At 54.3% G+C, this 20,207-nt stretch overlaps 1 protein-coding gene across 2 annotated transcripts in view; it reads left to right on the top strand.

Annotated features, from left to right (window-relative positions):
* Positions 1-19,884, top strand: part of TIE1 (tyrosine kinase with immunoglobulin like and EGF like domains 1) — a 49,580-nt gene extending 29,696 nt beyond the window's left edge. For both annotated transcript variants that reach the window (XM_073358031.1, XM_073358030.1), the window contains 14 exons: positions 1,336-1,494; positions 2,665-2,802; positions 3,609-3,899; positions 6,866-7,156; positions 8,124-8,317; positions 8,525-8,735; positions 9,764-9,874; positions 10,065-10,255; positions 11,387-11,500; positions 11,855-11,925; positions 12,356-12,396; positions 15,257-15,353; positions 15,697-15,796; positions 18,887-19,884. In XM_073358031.1, the coding sequence (XP_073214132.1) occupies positions 1,336-1,494; positions 2,665-2,802; positions 3,609-3,899; positions 6,866-7,156; positions 8,124-8,317; positions 8,525-8,735; positions 9,764-9,874; positions 10,065-10,255; positions 11,387-11,500; positions 11,855-11,925; positions 12,356-12,396; positions 15,257-15,353; positions 15,697-15,796; positions 18,887-18,958 (2,081 nt within the window). In that variant the 3' untranslated portion in view covers positions 18,959-19,884. The remainder of the gene's footprint in view (positions 1-1,335; positions 1,495-2,664; positions 2,803-3,608; positions 3,900-6,865; positions 7,157-8,123; positions 8,318-8,524; positions 8,736-9,763; positions 9,875-10,064; positions 10,256-11,386; positions 11,501-11,854; positions 11,926-12,355; positions 12,397-15,256; positions 15,354-15,696; positions 15,797-18,886) is intronic.
* Positions 19,885-20,207: the final 323 nt, after the last annotated feature.

The following is a 20,207-nucleotide window of genomic DNA, read 5'->3' as shown; positions in this document are numbered from 1 at the left end:
TCAATTATTTTAGCTCTGTAGCATATAACAAGACTCTTAATTGAGTCCAAATTAGTTCTTTTATTATACAGTAAAGACAGAAAGGTTTAAATTGTGTTTCAGACTCTTAAACAGACCTACATAATACAAATACCTATCCACAACCTTCCTCTACTCTTTGGGTTTTAGAACCCATGTCTCCTGCCTAGTGAGTGCTTTTCAGTTGAGGGTGAGTCCCTCCATTGGGGTATGCCAGGTATAGTTCTGCTGTCCTCAATTCACACAACAAGAATAACAACCCTTTATTACTCCTGCCCCAATAACAAGGAGAATGGGGATCCAGCATCAACCACAAGTGATCCTTCGGGCAAGCAATCCCATCATGCTGAGTGCCTAGGCAGGGTGGGTGTGTCCATGCAAATGAGATCACCTCCTGAAGTCTTTTTACACAGCTCACCACTAGATGTTAGGGAAGAGCTCATTCAGACTCCGCTTACAAGAGGAACTAGAGAGAGGTGGAGTCTCCACTGTCAAAGACGTCCATCTCCCCGCAGGCCAAGGCAGGCTCCCCAGGCCTGAGCTCAGCACGGGGGAGGTCCAGGGCTGCCCTCTGCTTCTGGGGAGCAATTGGCGTTGTCACAGTTATGGGACATAGTGTGCTTGTAGCTGGCCGACCCTCCAACTGGTCTTAGCTGTAGAATCTTTCCATCTCTTGCCCCTGGGTCCCCTCTAAGAACTCCAGCAACTCAGGCAATCTCACTGCTCCTGGCAGTTCAGTTCACTCCTATGGTCCCTTGTGAGTCCAGTTCCCTCTAGTCCCTGGTGATGTTCCCCAGGTCTCACCACTGGTTATAGTGGGGAGCTGCTTTCCAGGGCCCCTGGCCCATGTGAGGTGTCAGTCTGCCCCCAGACAAGGGCAGGTGGGAGGAAAGGACAGCCACTGTCCCGGCTGGGCTGCCCTGGCTGCTGGAGCTCTCCGGCAGTCCTTAGCACCTTCTCCTCCTGGGCAAGCCCCCCCACCACTCACAGCAGCACTGTTGCCTTTTTAAGCTCCCCTTCTCCAAGTGGAGCAGATTCTGCACGTGCCCCTAGCTGGCGCTGCCTGAGTGCAAGAACCCGGGTTAGCCTCTCCATCAGTGGGGTGAGGCATGTCCCATCACGGTACTGATGGCAGAGACTCTGGGATCATGAGGTTCCCCCTAGACTACCAAGGAAAGGGTTAGTATCAGACAAGCCTGGGCTAGGGCTGACCATCAGGTCAATGTGGCCAAGTGTCCATGTTAAACAATGCTTTGTTCCTTCTTCCTTCATGTTTGTGCTGGGTTTATTGATGTTGGTTCTGTTCTTTGCCTGCAGTCCCTCCAGTGCCACTGAGCCCCCCCCGGCTGCTAGCCAAGCAGAGTCGGCAGCTTGTGGTTTCCCCAGTGAATGGATTCTCTGGTGACGGCCCAGTCACCTCCATCAAACTGCTCTACAAGCCCAAGGACAACACCTCACCATGGTCATCCATTGTGGGTAAGGGAGTCAGCTCGCAAGGGACATTTGGGGCAGGATCAGAGTCACAGGGGCGACCGCTCTGCCTCTTGCCCCACTGCCTGCAGGACTGACCCCTCGTGTCTCTCTGCCACTTGATGCTTTCTTCCCTGTATTTGCTACTGCTCCGATATTGGTGTCATGCTCAAATTTGGCCACGATTGATTTTACAACAAGGAAACTCCTACCCTTGGGAGGCCTGAGCCAGCTGCTGCTGCTTCTGAGCTAGCAGGTCAGTAAAGCCAATGGAGACCCTCGCAGGCTGAGTGAAAACCAGCAGAACCCATTGCTGCATAGAGATTGACAGGTGATGCCAGATCATGACCGCAGCAGTGGCTCAGAACCCACTGACAACATGCCTGGCTGGACACAGGCCAAGAACCTGTGCTCCAGAAACTCCAACCCTAGCCAGAGAGGGATAGGGCAGGTGAGGGCTTCGTTTGGCCAGTTCTCCCCTCGCCATTTTCCTCAGCACTCCCGGGAGGTCCCCTCTACTGCCTCCAGCTCTAATCCCACTCTGCCTTGCCCTGGCTGCCACATTACAGGGAATCTCTTCAGGGGCCTTTAGGAGAAAGCAGAGTGCATGGCACTGCAAGGAGCATGTTTAATCTGTGCAAGGCCAAGAGTGCAGTCAGGGCTTTCCTGGGCACAGGATGGGGCATGGCTGCCTATGGGGGAGGCCTGGCAGCACCATGACCGGAATCAAATGTGCTGCTCTGTGAACAGCTTCTCGTTCCTAGGAATGGGGCTGGTGCTGACCCAGATTCTGTTCTGAGCTCCAGCCCTAAGACACTGGGCGTCGGGCACTCCAAGCACTAGCTTCGCCCAACAGTGCATTCTCGTAGCACCAGGTGAAATCCTAAGTCCCAGTGGGAATGGTCTAACTGGAGAAGCAAAAGGGGGCAAGCTGAGTAGCAGGCGGCGATAGACTAGGGCTGAGATGCTGGGATCCAGCAGGTCCATGTTGCATATTGCTAACAGCTGGGCCCAGGGAGCTTTTGGGAGGGAAGAGGCAGCGGGCCAGCAGGGGACATCCTGCTGCCAGTGCTCAGCCTGCGATGGGCTCCGGGAGGAACAGAAGCTGTGTCGCAGCACGGAACAAGGCTGCCGGTCATATGGCTTCAGTTTAACAGGATCCTCTGTAATCAACAGTTGACAACAGTGAAAACATCACACTCATGAACCTACGGCCAGTCACCGCCTACCTGGTCAAAGTGCAGCTGACTCGCCCTGGTGACAAAGGGGAAGGTGCCATAGGGCCGCAGGCAGTCATGGTGACAGAGTGTCAAGGTGAGTGCCTGGCAGGGACTGGGGACAGACAGGTTTCAGAGTAACAGCCGTGTTAGTCTGTATTCGCAAAAAGAAAAGGAGGACTTGTGGCACCTTAGAGACTAACCAATTTATTTGAGCATGAGCTTTCGTGAGCTACAGTATGCATAACAGTATGCATCCGATGAAGTGAGCTGTAGCTCACGAAAGCTTATGCTCAAATAAGTTGGTTAGTCGCTAAGGTGCCACAAGTACTCCTTTTCTTTTTGGGGACAGACAGGAAAGGAATCCCCCAAATAAAAATACTACAGAATGGGTATGCCTGGCCCTGCCCTGCCCAAGAGCCACCAGGACTAGAGCTGGGTGAATTCATCCATTGGTTATTGATCTATACTGCACCAGTGTCTAGAGCTTCCAATCAGGGATCAGGTCCTGTTGTCCTGGGCTCTGCACACGTGTGGTTTAATTCACAACAAGCCATTTGCTCCATGAATCTCACCTAATTCACCCTGCTCTGAGTCAACCCAATGAGGTTTAACCCTGTCCAGTCCAGTCCATCCTGACCCACTCCCCGTTTTCTTGGAATTTCTCTGATTTAATCAACTCTGTTCTAGCTGATCGGAGAGTCCGGGCCCGTGCTGAGTCCAGTCTGAATGTGTTGGGGAGTTCCCACCCCCTCAGGATCCAGCCTTGATACAAGCGTAGGGTTCTGCCAGGCCCTGGAGCCTACAGTGAATGTGGACTGGCCCACAGTGAATTTGCTGTCTGGTTTTCACAGGCGTTGGTTCAATAAAGATATTACCTCCCCCACCTTGTGTCTCTAACAGAACCCACAGCCAAGCCTGTGATCGAAGGCTGGTCAGTAGAGGGGAAGAACACGCTTCATGTTAATTGGAACTTACCAAATAACTACGAGCCAGCAAATGGTTTCGTTGTACGTCTCTTGGACTCAGCAAAAGTGCTTGTCCGGGAGATTAATATAACCTCCATGTTTGTGCACTCTGCCCGCATCCGTAACCTAGAGTTCAACAAGGAGTATGGCCTGGAAGTGTTCGTCTATCACTGCACCAGCCTGGGCCCTCCATCTGACCTCTACAAGGTCATGATCAACAGCAAAGGTAGGTAACCAACTGCCCCTCCTGCCCCTGCAGAACCAGCACTGTCAGGAGCAAAGGGAGGGAACTGTCTGTCATAGGGACATGGGGCCAGCTGCTCAGCTGGCGTAGATCAGCATAGTCCCATTGAATGGAGATACACTGGCTGGGGATCCGATCCATAGAATTTGCCACACAAGATCAGACTACTGGTCCATTGGGCTCTTCTACCTGCTTATTTCAGGGAAAATGGCCAATACCTGACGTCTCAGAAAGAGGCAAAAAAACCAGGATGCACCTGGCTCATGGTACAGTCGTGCATATGTAAATAGCTTAGCCTGACATGGGGAGGGGGAAATCTTTCCTGGCCTGGGTAGGGATCAGCTGGTATCTTGAAGCATGAGGCTTATTCTTTTGTCTTAGGTATGTCTGCACGTGAACCGCCCCAGAGGCACAGTTGAGCGCTCTGGTGCCAGGATAGGTAGTGCCTACAGGAGGGGCTCTCCCATCAGTGTAATAATCCACCTCCCTGAGAGGTGGTAGCTAGATTGACAGGGGTTAGGTTTCCATGTCCCTGAGAGATGTAGCTGTGCTGATTAAGTTCTCAGTGCAGACCAGCCCTTAGTATCTAGTTGCCAGTGTTATTAGGCATAAAACTATTATCCAGCACCTCTTTCAGTTCAGCTCCATATGTCACTCTGCCCCTGCAGCCATGACTCCCTAGGCCGATTGCCTGAGGAGGGAAACACTGTCTCCTTTTCTTTCTTCCACAATTGTTTGGCCCAGAGTGGCTTCCTGCTGCATAATCACCTGTTCCATGGCTACTGCCTGCCCTCTGTGTGTACAGCACTAGAACTGTAGGGCCACCATCCCAGATTGCTACTCTAATACAAATTCTGCATTGTGGCCGGGGGTTAGACTAGGTGACCCTTGTGGTCCCTTCTAATGCTATGGTTCTATGAAATAATAAATAACACAGGCCACGGAATTTCACCGGTGATTCCTGCATCAAGCCCAGTAATTTGTGGCTGAAATTGCTGTGGTTCCTTAGCCTTGTGTCATTTAATAGGACTAAAATTGTAGCACTGACCATCCCCAGTTTGATTCTTTGCAGACACAACAGCTCAATTCTTCCCTGGTGCCACTGCACCAACCTCCTTGGAGTTACACCAGAGGGGACCATCGTGATCATCTACTCTGTCCTGTGCCGTACAGGTCAGAGACCTGCCCCACAATAATTCCTAGAACAGAGCTTTTAGAAAAACATCCAATTTTGATTTTAAAATGGTCAGTTAATGAGAATCCATCACAACCCTTGGTAAATTGTTCTGAAGGTTAATTACTCTCACCAGTAAAAATGTACACTTTATTTCCAGTCTGAATTTGTCTAGCTTCAACTTCCAGCCATTGGACTGTGTTAGACCTTTCTCTGCGACATTGAAGAGCCCATTATTAAATATTTGTTCCCCATGTAGGCACTTTAAGTACCAAGCAGGACCGATGCAGTTTGTCTTTGGGGCACTGAATTTCCCTATTGTTTGGAGAAGGGACTTTTCTACAAGTCACCTCACTTAAAATAAACTGCAGTGAGTTGTCCCCAGGGCATGTGCAGATTTGGAGATACTGCTCCCACTTCAGCTAACTGTGCTTTGGAGAGGTTAATCTTCCTACTGTCAGGTAACAGTGCCCCCTAGAGGTGACAATCACCAAATTCTGCATGACTTTGGGATACTGTAATTAGACTGTGGAACTCACGGGCACTGGATCACACTGAGGCCCAGAATGTAGGAAGATTCAAAGAGGGGTTGGACATTTCTGTGGCTGTCAGTAATATGCACAGGTATTACAGTTAATGTGTAAAAGGGTTTTGGAAGGGAGATAGAACCCTGCTTTGGGCCTTAAATCAATCTCTGACCATTAAGGAGCAGGCTGAGACCTTCATGGAGGGCACACTACACGTGCCTGCTATGAGGTTTTTACACTGTCCTCTGAAGCTCCTGGGCTGGCTATGGTCAAGAGACAGGCGAGTAGGCTACACAGACCTCAGGCCCGACCCAGCCTGCTCATTCCTCTCTTTCTGTGGTGCTGAAGAAAGACGTTAAAACGTTAATTTAAAAAATGACCAGCCATTGATTAACTTGTGGGTCATGTCCCATACCACGGCTGGGTCAAAGGGAGGCAGTGGTCAGCGTCCACTAGACCCTGCCTACTCCTCTGTCCTATCTCTTCTAACTATTTAGCGTTGGTGCTGACTCAGGTTGGCAGCCATTGCTCACCTGAACGTGCTGCTCTCCCTGTCCGGCCAATGCCCCAGCACTCCAGTTCCTGTTGCCGGTTCTGCGCACTGCATCCCAATGCATCGGCTCAGTCCTGCACTGCAAGCTGGGAGTATCATTTAGTGCAGACGAAGAGCGGTAACTTGAAAGATGAGGCTGAGCCACGTCTACACTAGGCACGCATTACCAGAATAACTGCGCCTAGCCTGGGGCTTTCCCCAGCCCAACTCCATTGGTCAGGGATTGCACCTCTTCATGCCGCAGACCCGCATCACCCTATGTGTGCGGGCGTGTGTGCATTTAGAAACGTGCATTTCCCAGCCTCCTAGCCAGGCAGCCCTCAGGTTGCTCTGTCTCTAGCCTCAGCGGTCAAAGCAAACAGGAGTCAAGACGCCCACCGCACCGCCCCTCTTCCCCAGCCCCGGGGAACGGGGTGCGTGTCTCCGACCCCGCCCCTCTGCACCCCCCTGAATGGGGGGACCTGTCTGAAGGGTGATCCCACTGTTCTTACTTCTCTGTTTATTCTGCTGTGGCCCACTGACTGTCACCCCCTCCCACATGCACACATGTCCTTTCCATGGTCCCATGCCCTGCACAGCCCAGGGAGTCTCCTTTGCTGTGGCTGAGGCTGGGGGCTGGGCGCAGCCAGGCCCGGTGCCTCAAACCCTGGAGATGTTACCTGTGGTGCTGATTTCCCTCCTCTCCTTGTCCCAGGCCCCTCCTCCCCCAGGTCTCTCCACGCAGAGCCCCTTGCGGACACTACCGTCAAACTCACCTGGCAGGCCCCCGAGTATCCCAACGGGGGTGTCAGTAAGTACACTGTGGAGCTGCAGCAGCTGGGTGGGGCCAGTGAGCCTCAGTGGGTTGACACGGACAGCGGTGGGGAGACCACGAAGATCATCTGGGGGCTCAATGCCAGCACATGGTACCAGTTCCGTGTCCGAGCGAACTCCCATGTGCCTGGGGAGTGGAGTGAGCCTGTGAAGGCGGAGACCCTTGGCGACGGTAAGTGGGATATTTCAGAGACGCACCAGGAAAGAGCTGAACTGAGTGGGGCATGCAGTCTCCCTCCATCCCAGCTTCTCTGCTGACCTACATCTTGGATCCCCACCCCAGCTGGAGGCCTGGCACTTGTCTCCATTCCCCCCGCTCTCCCCCACAGAGCCATATTGCCAGGGCAGCCCCAGCCCGGCTGGCACCCCGCACACACAGGCCCCTTGAGAGGCCCCTTTGGAGTCTTGGCTCTGTGTCCAGCCCTGCAAAAAGCCTAGTTAGTGAGTGATGTGCCATGCCCCAAAGTGTCACCAGTGACCACCTCTCCGCTGGTGTGTGACCCGCTGAGCAGCTCAGGCACTGACCCCCCACATCAGCTGCGAGCCCACAGGAGAGCTGCTCCCAGCGGCACTGCTGTGGTGCGTGGAGACAGCAAAGCTCCTGCGGCTGGAACGTTGTCTTTGGCGTGGGGAGGCAGGGCCAAGCAGAAATGGGCACGAGAGAGAAAGTGAAGGTGAAAAAGAGCAAGGAAGAGAGGGGAATTTTGCGAGAGAGGAGCAGGAGGAAATAATAAGTCAGTGGGGTTGGGGGGCCGGGAAGGGCAGAGACTGAAGGGGAGTAAAACACCCTTTCCAGAACATAGTTCATTTCAATGCACCATGAGGAACATGCAACACTTGTGCAAATCAGTGTATGTGCGGGTGCAAATAAGCTGTAGCCGTCAGGGCTGGGAAGGTGTCATGGCTCCAGTCGTGTGGTGTGATGCCTGGGGCAGCTGCACTGCAGAGCCTGGGGCAGCTGCAGCCACTTAGCTGCATGGCCTTTGCTATTGGGCTGCAGTGCTGTACTCAGCCAAGGAGGAGAGGGGTTTTCCCAGTGCATGGAGCAGTGCAAAGAGCTGCATCGGGCTGGAGCTGTCACATCTGACACCTTGAGCCTGGCACAGCCATGAGCCCTCTGTTCCCCTCCCTCCCTGCAGGTGCCTTGAGCGAGGTGCCCAGACTGAAAAGCCAGGACATGCAGCCCTCGGGAATAGACCAGCAGCTGCTCCTGGCCATCATCGGCTCTGTGTCCGTCACCTGCCTCACCATCCTTTTTGCCCTCTTGGCACTTTTCCTGATCAAGAAGAATTTTTTCCACCGGCGCCGGACCTTCACCTACCAGTCTGGCTCAGTGAGTAATGCTGCCTTTGCCTCGTCAGACCCACAGCCAGGCGCCCTGAATCCCCATGTCCCAGCCTGGTCTTTAGCCCTAGTGTGCCATGGGCAGGGTGAAGCATGCCTCGCGCACACACACCACCCCCCCCAGCCCTGCTCAGACCACTGTTTCGGATTCCTTGGGGGCCAGAAATCATTAACTTCCCCCTTACCTGTTTGTCAGGGGGAAGAGACCATCCTGCAGTTCAACTCAGGGACCCTGACCCTGACCCGCCGGCCAAAGCCCCAGCCTGAGCCCCTCAGCTATCCCATCCTGGAGTGGGAGGACATCAAATTTGAGGATATGATTGGAGAGGGGAACTTCGGGCAGGTCATCAGGGCAATGATCAAAAAGGACGGGCTGAAAATGAATGCAGCCATCAAGATGCTGAAAGGTAAGTGAGCCTGTGCCTGCTTGGGGCCCAGGAGGGAGGGATGAATGGCAAGGGGGTTAAGGACAATGTACTCACCTGGCAGGGATCCCTGCACCCTGAGCTGGGCCCCAGGGCCAAGCTGGAGTTTGCTCCAGGTACTGGGACAGACAGCCTCAAGCATCTGAGATACTGAGCAGCCTCACGGGGCTGCCTGAAGGGCCCCACAGAGCCCAGATGTGGGGCGAAGTCCAAATCCAAGAAGTGCCCAGTGCATGTCCCCCAAACACTATCTGAATGGGAATAGCTTGGACACCTGTGTGTGGGGGTGCCGATGGTTTGCGCCCACTCAAGAGGGTTTCGGGGGGGGGTGATGGGAGTTTGCACCCACCCAGGAGAGCACTTTGGGGAGACGGTTTCTGGTGTTTTGCACCCATGGGGGAGAGGGAGGGGGGGAAGGGCAGTGCTGAAGGTTTGTACCCACGTGGGAGGGTGTCTCAGAGGTTGGTGGAGGGGTGATGGAGGTTTGCACCCACGCAGGAGGGTGCCAGAGGGGATGGGAGCTGGTGCTGATGGTGTGCACCTGCGGGGTGGTGCGGTGCCAGTCGGCTAGTTTTAAGAGTCACATCTGGCCGAGGGGTGGAGGAGGTTACCTCAGGGCTGCAGAAAGGGGTGGCTGTGGACAGGAGCCTCAGGCCTGGGACTGCAGAGGGGGTGGCTGGGGACTGGAGCCTTGGGCCTGGCACTGCAGAGGGGGGTGGCTGGGGATGAGAGTCTCGGGACTGGGACTGCAGAGGGGGATGACTGGGGACAGGAGGGTGTCTCCAGCCTGGGACTGTGGAGGGGAGAGGTGCTGGGGATGAGAGTCTTGGGCCTGGGACTGCAGAGGGGGGTGGCTGGGGTTGAGAGTCTCGGGACTGGGACTGCAGAGGTGGGTGGCTGGGGACGGGAGGATGTCTCTGGCCTGGGACTGCAGAAGGGGGTGGCTGAGGATGGGAGGGTGTCTCAGGCTGGGCCCCTGTACTGCAGCATTTGCTCCTGGCTTGTTTCAGAGTTTGCGTCAGAGAATGACCACCGGGACTTTGCAGGGGAGCTGGAGGTGCTGTGCAAACTGGGGCACCACCCCAATATCATCAACCTGCTGGGGGCCTGTGAGAACAAAGGTGGGAGCTTCCCCCCCCCCACCCCGCTGCTCTGGGTGGGCTGGGCCAGGCTGTTTTCCCTTCTGTTCATGGGGTCCCTGCACTGCTCCCCATACCTGCTTCACTGCCCCTTTCTGTGCTCTGGGCAAAGTCCTGCCTGCCCTACCCACTGCAGGATGTTGAAGGCCTGTCTCCCTCCTTTGTCCCTCAGGCTACCTGTACATTGCTATTGAGTACGCTCCCTATGGGAACCTGCTAGATTTCCTCCGGAAAAGCCGAGTCCTAGAGACTGACCCGGCCTTCGCAAAGGAGCATGGGACGGCATCTACCCTCACGTCCCAGCAGCTCCTCCAGTTTGCTTCCGATGTGGCCAAGGGAATGCAGTATCTGAGCGAGAAGCAGGTGTGTCCCCCCCCCCCGCCCGCACTGAGCACATGCCAAGCTCTGCCACGACCAGCAGCCGTGATAGCCCCGGTGGTGCATGTGCACGAGCATGGGCGGGGCGTTGGTGCCTGCACATCTGTGCATCGGAACCAGGAGTCGAGGCGTCTGGCTCCAGGCTCTCCCTGAGACACGCCAGCCGTGGCCACCGTGCTGTGGCCCAGCGACACGGGAGCCCAGCCTGCCTGTGGCGAGGCAGCGTTACCACGCCCCGTCGGGTCACTCGCCACCAACAAGAACACAGAGCTGGGGCGAACTAGCCAATGAGCATAGGTCGCTCCTGCCCGTCTGCGTTCTGATTGGCTGGGATGTGTTCTGCCCGTGGGGCACGGGAATGGAGGAGCTGGTGCCATGGCACTGCCTGCTCCTGTCCCGGAGAGAGCTCTGCTGCTCAGTGGCTGGCCGGCAGCCTCTGGGCACAGGTCTCCGGGGCAGCCAGGTGACCTACCCATGCTCTGACCCAGAATGCGGGGGGCCGGGCACCGCCCTGCTGAAGCATCCTCCCACGCTTAGCCGCCACCTGACTCCCCAGTGCTGACTGTGAAAGGCCCCCGGTCTCCTCTTCCGAGGGCCGCCCCAAAGCCCAGCCCATCCGCGGTGCAGCACTTTGACTTCCAGGGACTTGGAGCCACCACTGCTGAGTCCAGGCTCCTTTCTGCTGCCTCCTGAACCCACCTGCAGCTTGGCTGCCTCCCCTCTGCTCAGCCAGCTGGTACAGGGGAGACTCCCCAGGATCCAGGAGAGCGGATCAGAATCCATTGCAGCCGTCAGCATCCTTAGGAGCAGTAGCTGGGGCCTAGATGTGCCCAGGGATGAGGGCTGGACCGGAAGCAAAACAGCTTTGTCCCTCAGCATGTCCAAAGTGCCGAGGCTAGGGCCCACCAGCACCTTCCCGTTTCCAGCTGCAGAGTCCCAGAGGGTGAATGCTGCATCGCTCTCCCCCCGCCCCCACCCACCTGTCACCAAAGCTGGTCCCTGGTTCTATGTTCCAGGGCTGGGAGTAACAGGAGGCTGGGGCCGAGCTGGGGCCGGCCAGCTTGTCTCCAGGAGGGGCCACACAGGCCCAGCCCTCACTCACCACGGCTGTCTCAGTTCATTCACAGGGATCTGGCAGCCAGGAACATTCTGGTGGGGGAGAACCTGGCTTCCAAGATTGCCGACTTTGGCCTCTCCCGAGGGGAGGAGGTCTACGTGAAGAAGACCATGGTGAGTCCAGAGTGAGGGGCTCCCCGCTGCGCCCTTGGCAGACGTAGGTTGCAATGCCCCAACCCAATAGCTCTAGGGAGAATTACGGTAATTGCCCCTGTCCTAGTGCAAGATCTGTTCTGTCCCACAGCAAGGCTGTGAACCCCCCTCCACCCATGGCTCCCACTGCCTGGATTGGGGGCCGCTGTTCCCTACCCTGGCTCTCCCAACTTGGTGGTGGGTGGCACCTGTACCCTAGCCTGGATCTCCCCCCTGGTTGGGTTGGGAGTGGCTGTTTCCTACCCCCCCATTTCCTTGACCATGAGGGGGCATTTCCCCACTACCCTGCTCATTACAGTTGGTCTTTTTCCCCAGGGCCGCCTGCCAGTTCGCTGGATGGCCATCGAGTCCCTCAACTACAGCGTGTATACCACCAAGAGTGATGTGTGAGTCCTGCCCCCGGTCTGTGTGGTAGATATGTCTATGGGGTTAGCCCTCTGCCAACGTAGGAGGTGGTTAGCTGACCCCTCCCTGCTGACACCCCTCCTACACCTTCCTCGTGCCTTGTTCCCAGCCTTTAGCCCATCCCCCCGCTCAGCCCAGGCTCGCTGTGCTCAGATCCATGGATTCCTCTTACAGCAGGGCCCTGTTGTGCTGGCCTTGCTCAGCCCCAGGACACAGTCCTGGCTCAGAAGAGCTTGTCCCCATTTCCAGTGCCTGCATCTTCCCGGTCCCCTCCCCTGGTGCAGTCCCAGCCCCTCCCATTCCTGTCCCAGAATAAAACCCTCAGACAGATATGCTGCTAAGCCTCAGGAACTGGGCGAGGGGGCTGGGAGGGAGGCACTGCTGGAGACCCAAGCGCTGTCTCTCTTTCAGGTGGTCCTTTGGGGTGCTGTTGTGGGAGATTGTCAGCCTGGGTAAGTACCGGCCCAGACAACTCACCCCAGGTTCGTCCATTCTACCTGCGGGTCCGGCACAGGTGTGCCCAGCTAGCCTGGCCCTCCCTCCCATTGCTCTGGCAGGCAGCTCTTGGCTCAGGTCAGAAATGTTGTCTGAGTGAGGCCGTGAGGAACGTGAACATGCCTCACTGAGCACCGCCCAGCGGAGGGTGCAATGGCATGGCCGCGCCATCGGGAGGGTCCCTCAGATCCAAGCACCCATTGGGGCAAGGGAGTAACTCACATGCCGAGGAGCTGGCCTAGGGTCTCCACTGAGCGGCCTCCTCTGGGCCTTGGGCATGTGAGTCATAGCGTAGACATGCTCTGAGTGCTACAGCAGCCCCGCTGCAGCACTGTCCTGGAGACACTCGTGACAGCCACGGAAGGGCTTTCCCACTGCTTTAGACGCACTCCCTCAGGAGGCAGGTGCTAGGTCACCATCGACCTCGCGGTGTCTACACCTGGTCTTAGGTCAGCGTAATGACCCCTCTCGATGTGTGGCTGCCCCACAGCCCTGAGCAACACCTGAGTGGTGGGTGTAGACCAGGGCTCTCTCTTTGATCCGTCTGTAGCTCCCCACCATAGCGTATGAGCGCTGCACCGTCTGGGGCAGATTTATCCCCATGGTACAGATGGGGACAGAGGCACGGACCCTCCAGGGCATTCAGGCACTGGCTCTCAGTACAGCCAATGGCTACATGCGTTGGAGGATCTGTTCCAGAGAGACCAGGTGACTTGCCCACGGTCATGCAGGGAGCGATCATGGAGCAGGGACATGAACTCGAGTCCTGGGCTCGAGCTCTAACCCCTGAGCCAGCCTGTCCCGAGTCAGGCCAGTCCTGACAGTAACTCCAGTGTTGAACATGTTCCCAGTGCTGTGGGTTCTGAGTCTGTGGGCACCCACTAGCTAGGTGCTGTCGTGGCCATGAAGAGCAACTAGCAAAAAATAACCGCAAATTTTTTTTAAAGTACACCAGAAGCAGGAACCCTGCCAAATAGTTATTGGGCCACTGGACTAAGCAAGGTGCTAAAGGAGCACTCAAGGAAGACAAGGCCGTTGTTGAGAGGATAAATAAATTCTTTGCATTGATCTTCACAGCAGAGGATGTGAGGGAGATTCCCACACCTGAGCCATTCTTTTTAGGTGACAAATCTGAGGAACTGTCCCAGATTGAGGCAGCGATAGAGAAGGTTTTGGAACAAATGGATAAATTAAACAATGATAAGTCACTAAGACCAGATGATATTCATCCAAGAGTTCTGAATGAACTCAGATATGAAACTGCAGAACCAATAACTGTGATATGTAACCAACTGCTTAAATCAACCTCTGCACCAGATGTCTGGAGGGCAGGTAATGGAATGCAGATTTTTTAAAAAGGCTCCAGAGGCGATCCTGATAATTACAGGCCCATAAGCCTAACTTCAGTGTCAGGCAAATTGGTTGAAACTATAGTAAAGAACAGAATTATCAGACAGCTAAATGAGCACAATATGTTGGGGAAGAATCAACATGGTTTTTGTAAAGGGAAATCGTGCCTCACCAATCTGTTAGAATTGTTAGAGGGAGTCAGCAAACATGTGGACAAGGGGGATCCAGTGGACTTGGATTTCAGAAGGCCTCTAGCTAAGTCCCTCATCAAAGGCTCTTAAGGAAATTAAGCAGTTATGGAATAAGAGGGAAGATTAATAAGATTAATAATATGGAATAAGAGGGGATACTCATGGATCAGTAACTGGTTAAAAGACAGTAAACAAAGGGTATGAATAAATGGTCAGTTTTCAGACCAGGGAGAGGTAAAAAATGGGGTCTCCCAAGGGTCTATACTGGGACCAGTGCTGTTCAACGTGTTAATAAATGATCTGGAAAAAGGGGGTAGAGAGTGAGGTGGCAAAGTTTGCAGATGATACAAAATTACTCAGGATAGCTAAGTCTGAAGCAGACTGCAAAGAGTTACAAAGGGGTCTCACAAAACTGAGTGACTGGGCAACAAAATGGAAGATGACATTCAATATTGATAAATGCAAAGCCATGCACACTGGAAACATAATCCCAACTATACATATAAAATGGTGGGGTCTCAGTTAGCTGCTACCACTCAAGAAAGAGATCTTAGAGTCATTGTGGATTATTCTCTGAAAACATCTGCTCAATGTGCAATGTTAGGAAGCATTAGGAAAGGGATAGATGGTTGCCCCATCTCAAAAAAAGACGTGTTAGAATTGGAAAAAGGACAGAGAAGGGCAACAGAAATGATCAGGGATATGGAGCAGCTTCCAGACGAGGAGAGATTAAAAAGACTGCAACTGTTAAACTTGGAAAAGAGATGACTGAGGGGGGAGATGATGGAGGTCTATAAAATCATGACTGGTATGGAGAAAGTGAATAAGGAAGTGTTATTTACTCCTTTTCTTAACACAAGAACTAGGGGTCACTCAATGAAATTACTAGGCTGCAGGTTTAAAACAATGATAAGGAAGTATTACTTCACACAACACATAGTAAATCTGTGGATGTTGTGGAGGCCAAAAGTATAATGGAGTTAAAAAAAATTAGATACATTCATGGAGGATAGATCCATCAACGGCTATCAGCCAAGATGGTCAGGGACACAACCCCGTACTCTGGAAGCCCCTAAACCTCTGACTGCCAGATGCTGGAATTGGACAACAGGGAATGGATTACTCGATCAGTTGTCCTATTCTGTTCATTCACCTTGAACCCCCCGGCATTGGCCACTGTTGGAACACAGGATACTGGGCTAGATGGACCATTGGTCTGACCCAGTCTGGCCAGTCTTATGTCCTTATGAGTGTGTGTGCTGCGCTCTGCCCCCAGGAGGAACTCCATACTGCGGGATGACATGTGCCGAGCTCTACGAGAAACTGCCGCAGGGATATCGTATGGAGAAGCCGCGCAACTGTGATGACGAGGTGTAAGTGGGATCTGGCTGGATGTGTCTGTCCTGGCTGGGCCTGCTGGGACCAGGAAAAAAGGCTGTGGCCATGGGGCACCAGGAACCGGGGCCTCTTTGCATGGCCTCTGTGTTTGCTTGGTGTCTTGGGGGACGTCACATGATGTAATCCCTGTGCACTAGGAACAGGAAAGCTGGCAGCCTCCCCACCATGACCCATGGTAGGGCAGCCCACTGGGTTCCCTTGCCTTTGTCCCTCCTACTGCAGCTTGCTTATGCCTCAGCTGCTTGCCACCTTCCCTACCAATGCTTCCCCCATGTCCTGTCTGCACTGACACAGGTCCTGCTGTGCCCTCTCTCCTAGGTATGAGCTGATGAAGCAATGCTGGCGAGACCGCCCCTACGAGCGCCCGCCCTTCGCTCAGATCTCCATGCAACTTATTCGGATGCTGGAGGCCAGGAAGGTAGTCTGCTTGTGCCCCGGGGGGCTGACTTCAGCTCTATCCCTCCCCCAGGGCTGTATTCAGGCCCTGGGGCAGGGCTGCACGCCAGGGGGAGGCAAGGATGGCCTTAGGGGGCAGCCCCATCACAGTAACTGCCACTCCAGGGCTTTAATGAGCTTTTCCAGCAGCCAGGACCAGCTGGATTGCAGAGCTGCTGTAGCTCCTTTCCCTGGCCATGCCCCATGTTGGCAGCTGCTGGGCAATGATGTAAATCTGACTGTGCCACACAGGAACTGCTCTGATGCTGGGGAAATCCTAGGGGCTTTGCAATCTCTTTCCTCAGAAGGGCATCGGGGAGCAGGGCTCTGAGCCCTGCCACATACCTGGGGCCTCATCTCCAAGCCAGAGCCCAGGAAGCTTTGTAGCAGGACACTCACAGCCGGACGAGGCGCGTAGCGTGGGGACAGCCCTGCTCTGGAGGGACATAGAATCATAGAATATTAGGGTTGGAAGGGACCTCAGGAGGTCATCTAGTCCAACCCCCTGCTCAAAAGCAGGACCCATCCCCAATTAAATCATCCCAGCCAGGGCTTTGTCAAGCCTGACCTTAAAAACTTCTAAGGAAGGAGATTCCACCACATCCCTAGGCAACACATTCCAGTGTTTCACCACCCTCCTAGTGAAAAAGTTTTTCCTAATATCCAACCTAAACCTCCCCCACTGCAACTTGAGACCATTACTCCTTGTCCTGTCCTCTTCCACCACTGAGAATAGTCTAGAACCATCCTCTCTGGAACCACCTCTCAGGTAGTTGAAAGCAGCTATCAAATCCCCCCTCATTCTTCTCTTCCGCAGACTAAACAATCCCAGTTCCCTCAGCCTCTCCTCATAAGTCATGTGTTCCAGACCCCTAATCATTTTTGTTGCCCTTCGCTGGACTCTCTCCAATTTATCCACATCCTTCTTGTAGTGTGGGGCCCAAAACTGGACACAGTACTCCAGATGAGGCCTCACCAATGTCGAATAGAGAGGGATGATCACGTCCCTCGATCTGCTCGCTATGCCCCTACTTATACATCCCAAAATGCCATTGGCCTTCTTGGCAACAAGGGCACACTGCTGACTCGTATCCAGCTTCTCGTCCACTGTCACCCCTAGGTCCTTTTCCGCAGAACTGCTGCCTAGCCATTCGGTCCCTAGTCTGTAGCTGTGCATTGGGTTCTTCCGTCCTAAGTGCAGGACCCTGCACTTATCCTTATTGAACCTCATCAGATTTCTTTTGGCCCAATCCTCCAATTTGTCTAGGTCCCTCTGTATCCTATCCCTGCCCTCCAGCGTATCTACCACTCCTCCCAGTTTCGTATCATCCGCAAATTTACTGAGAGTGCAATCCACACCATCCTCCAGATCATTTATGAAGATATTGAACAAAACCGGCCCCAGGACCGACCCCTGGGGCACTCCACTTGACACTGGCTGCCAACTAGACATGGAGCCATTGATCACTACCCATTGAGCCCGACAATCTAGCCAACTTTCTACCCACCTTATAGTGCATTCATCCAGCCCATACTTCTTTAACTTGCTGACAAGAATACTGTGGGAGACCGTGTCAAAAGCTTTGCTAAAGTCAAGAAACAATACATCCACTGCTTTCCCCTCATCCACAGAACCAGTAATCTCATCATAGAAGGCGATTAGATTAGTCAGGCATGACCTTCCCTTGGTGAATCCATGCTGACTGTTCCTGATCACTTTCCTCTCATGTAAGTGCTTCAGGATTGATTCTTTGAGGACCCAGGATCCTCCTTCTTCCTTTTTTTAAAGATTGGCACTACATTAGCCTTTTTCCAGTCATCCAGGACTTCCCCCATTTGCCACGAGTTTTCAAAGATAATGGCCAATGGCTCTGCAATCACAGCCGCCAGTTCCTTTAGCACTCTCGGATGCAACTCGTCCGGCCCCATGGACTTGTGCACGTCCAGCTTTTCTAAATAGTCCCTAACCACCTCTTTCTCCACAGAGGGCTGGCCATCTATATCCCTAACCACCTCTTTCTCCACAGAGGGCTGGCCATCTATTCCCCATGTTGTGATGCCCAGCGCAGCAGTCTGGGAGCTGACCTTGTTCGTGAAGACAGAGGCAAAAAAAGCATTGAGTACATTAGCTTTTTCCACATCCTCTGTTACTAGGTTGCCTCCCTCATTCAGTAAGGGGCCCACACTTTCCTTGGCTTTCTTCTTGTTGCCAACATACCTGAAGAAACCCTTCTTGTTACTCTTGACATCTCTTGCTAGCTGCAGCTCCAGGTGCGATTTGGCCCTCCTGATATCATTCCTACATGCCCGAGCAATATTTTTATACTCTTCCCTGGTCATATGTCCAACCTTCCACTTCTTGTAAGCTTCTTTTTTATGTTTAAGATCCGCTAGGATTTCACCGTTAAGCCAAGCTGGTCGCCTGCCATATTTACTATTCTTTCGACACATCGGGATGGTTTGTCCCTGTAACCTCAACAGGGATTCCTTGAAATACAGCCAGCTCTCCTGGACTCCTTTCCCCTTCATGTTAGTCCCCTAGGGGATCCTACCCATCCGTTCCCTGAGGGAGTCGAAGTCTGCTTTCCTGAAGTCCAGGGTCCGTATCCTGCTGCTTACCTTTCTTCCCTGTGTCAGGATCCTGAACTCAACCAACTCATGGTCACTGCCTCCCAGATTCCCATCCACATGCTGTGGGGACAGTCCCACTCTGCCCAGTGCCCCATCCTGCCTGGGATTGGCAGGGAACACCAGCTCTCCTCCCGGTTCTGAACCTAACCGAGCACAGCCACAGCCCAGACCCAGACTGCAAGGGACTCTGGGGAGAACACTGCTCCCTCCTGGCTAAGAGAGGAGCAGCTCCAAACCTTAGCTCAGGCCAAGGGGCACAAAGCCAAACCCCGCTCACAAGGTGTTCAGCCCTACCACGTTCGCTTAGACATGGGGAATCACCGAGACAGCATTAGGAGCAGGCCAGGGTCCAGATACCAAGACCAGGGAGTCCTGGGAATGTGAGTGCTGGGCAGGATGCTCTAACTCAGCCCCAGGCCTGACACTGTCTCTCCCCATCCAGGCCTATGTGAACATGGCCTTATTCGAGAACTTCACGTACGCCGGCATCGACGCCACAGCAGAGGAGGCCTGAGGGCGAGTGGAGCACAGCATCGGGAGCCCTGTAAATAACACACACCTACTTGCCGCACTTGGACACCAGCTGGCCTAGGCCGGGGAGGGACACGGCCTCTGCCCCATGTGGGGCATGCTGTAAATGGCCTGCTCGTGTGCAGACAAGGAACTGCCCTTTGTCCTGGAGCAGGAACTTGCCTGGGGGCAGTTTCTGGTTAACATGATACCCCCCCATACTCTGCAGCCAGGTTCCTGACTGAACGGCAGCTTCTGCCACGCAGTCCACTCAGACAGGACTGCCCTGCACTCGCTGCCCTCTCTGCCGGTCTCTGCAGTGCAACTCTGCACTAGTGGCAGGGCCAGCCAGTGGGCCAGGCTCTCCCTGTCTCATGCCCCTCCCCACTCTCCCAGTCCTTGCCGCAGCCAGGTGCTGTGCATGGCAGAGAGCACGGGCAGGGAGGCCTGTCTCCCCTTGAGCCCACGGACACTGGGGCCTTCTCTGAAGCTAGAGGATGTGATACCAGCCCTTTGCTGCCCTACGAGAGGCACAAAGACTTGTCCTGGGTAAAGGACAGGCTTGGAAACAGCCGCAAATGTAGAGCCACCGTCCCCACCTCCAGCCTTGGTGTTTCGTGTGTGGCTGCTTGGCTTCCCTTCTGCCCGTGGGCTCTCAGAACTGACTCACTGTGCAGCTGGACCTGGCTTGGCACCTTGCGGTCAGCGTACCTGCACGCAGAGCTGTGCAAACATTGCTCTCGGATGCTGGAGACCCTCTGGGACAGGGCCGATTTGGGGAGTCCGAGAGGAAGGATTCCAGCGCTCGCCTTCAGAACACCATGGAGGAGTAAAATATTCCAGGCTTGGCAACAGGCTCCTCTCTGACCTGCCAGAGACCAGTGGCTGCCACAACTTGTGCTTTACAGTTAATAAAGGAAGTCCAAGGAACTGGCTGGCTCAGGAGTTTGGGGAAGGGGCTGGGGCCTTTCCTCTCTCACTTGCTTTCACAGAAACACAGATTGTAAGTCTAGAAAGGACACTTAGATCGTCTAGTTTGACTTCCGCTAGGGAGGCTCTGGCTCCAAGCCAGCTGGGGTGGGGGAACTGGCTGGCTCAGGGAGCAGGGAATAGGATACTGGGTCTTGTACCACTAGTGCCTGTGTGTTCCCTGACCTGCCACAGGACGTCCGTGTCCTGGGCTGTCTCAGGAGCACCGAATCTTCCGGATCCAAGCATGGGCCCGTCGCTCCCAGAATCCTGGCTAGGGCATG

This window comes from Lepidochelys kempii, chromosome 8 (genome assembly GCF_965140265.1).
Source record: "Lepidochelys kempii isolate rLepKem1 chromosome 8, rLepKem1.hap2, whole genome shotgun sequence".
Classification (NCBI taxonomy): Eukaryota; Metazoa; Chordata; order Testudines; family Cheloniidae; genus Lepidochelys; species Lepidochelys kempii.
This window is presented reverse-complemented; position numbering and strand designations above follow the sequence as displayed.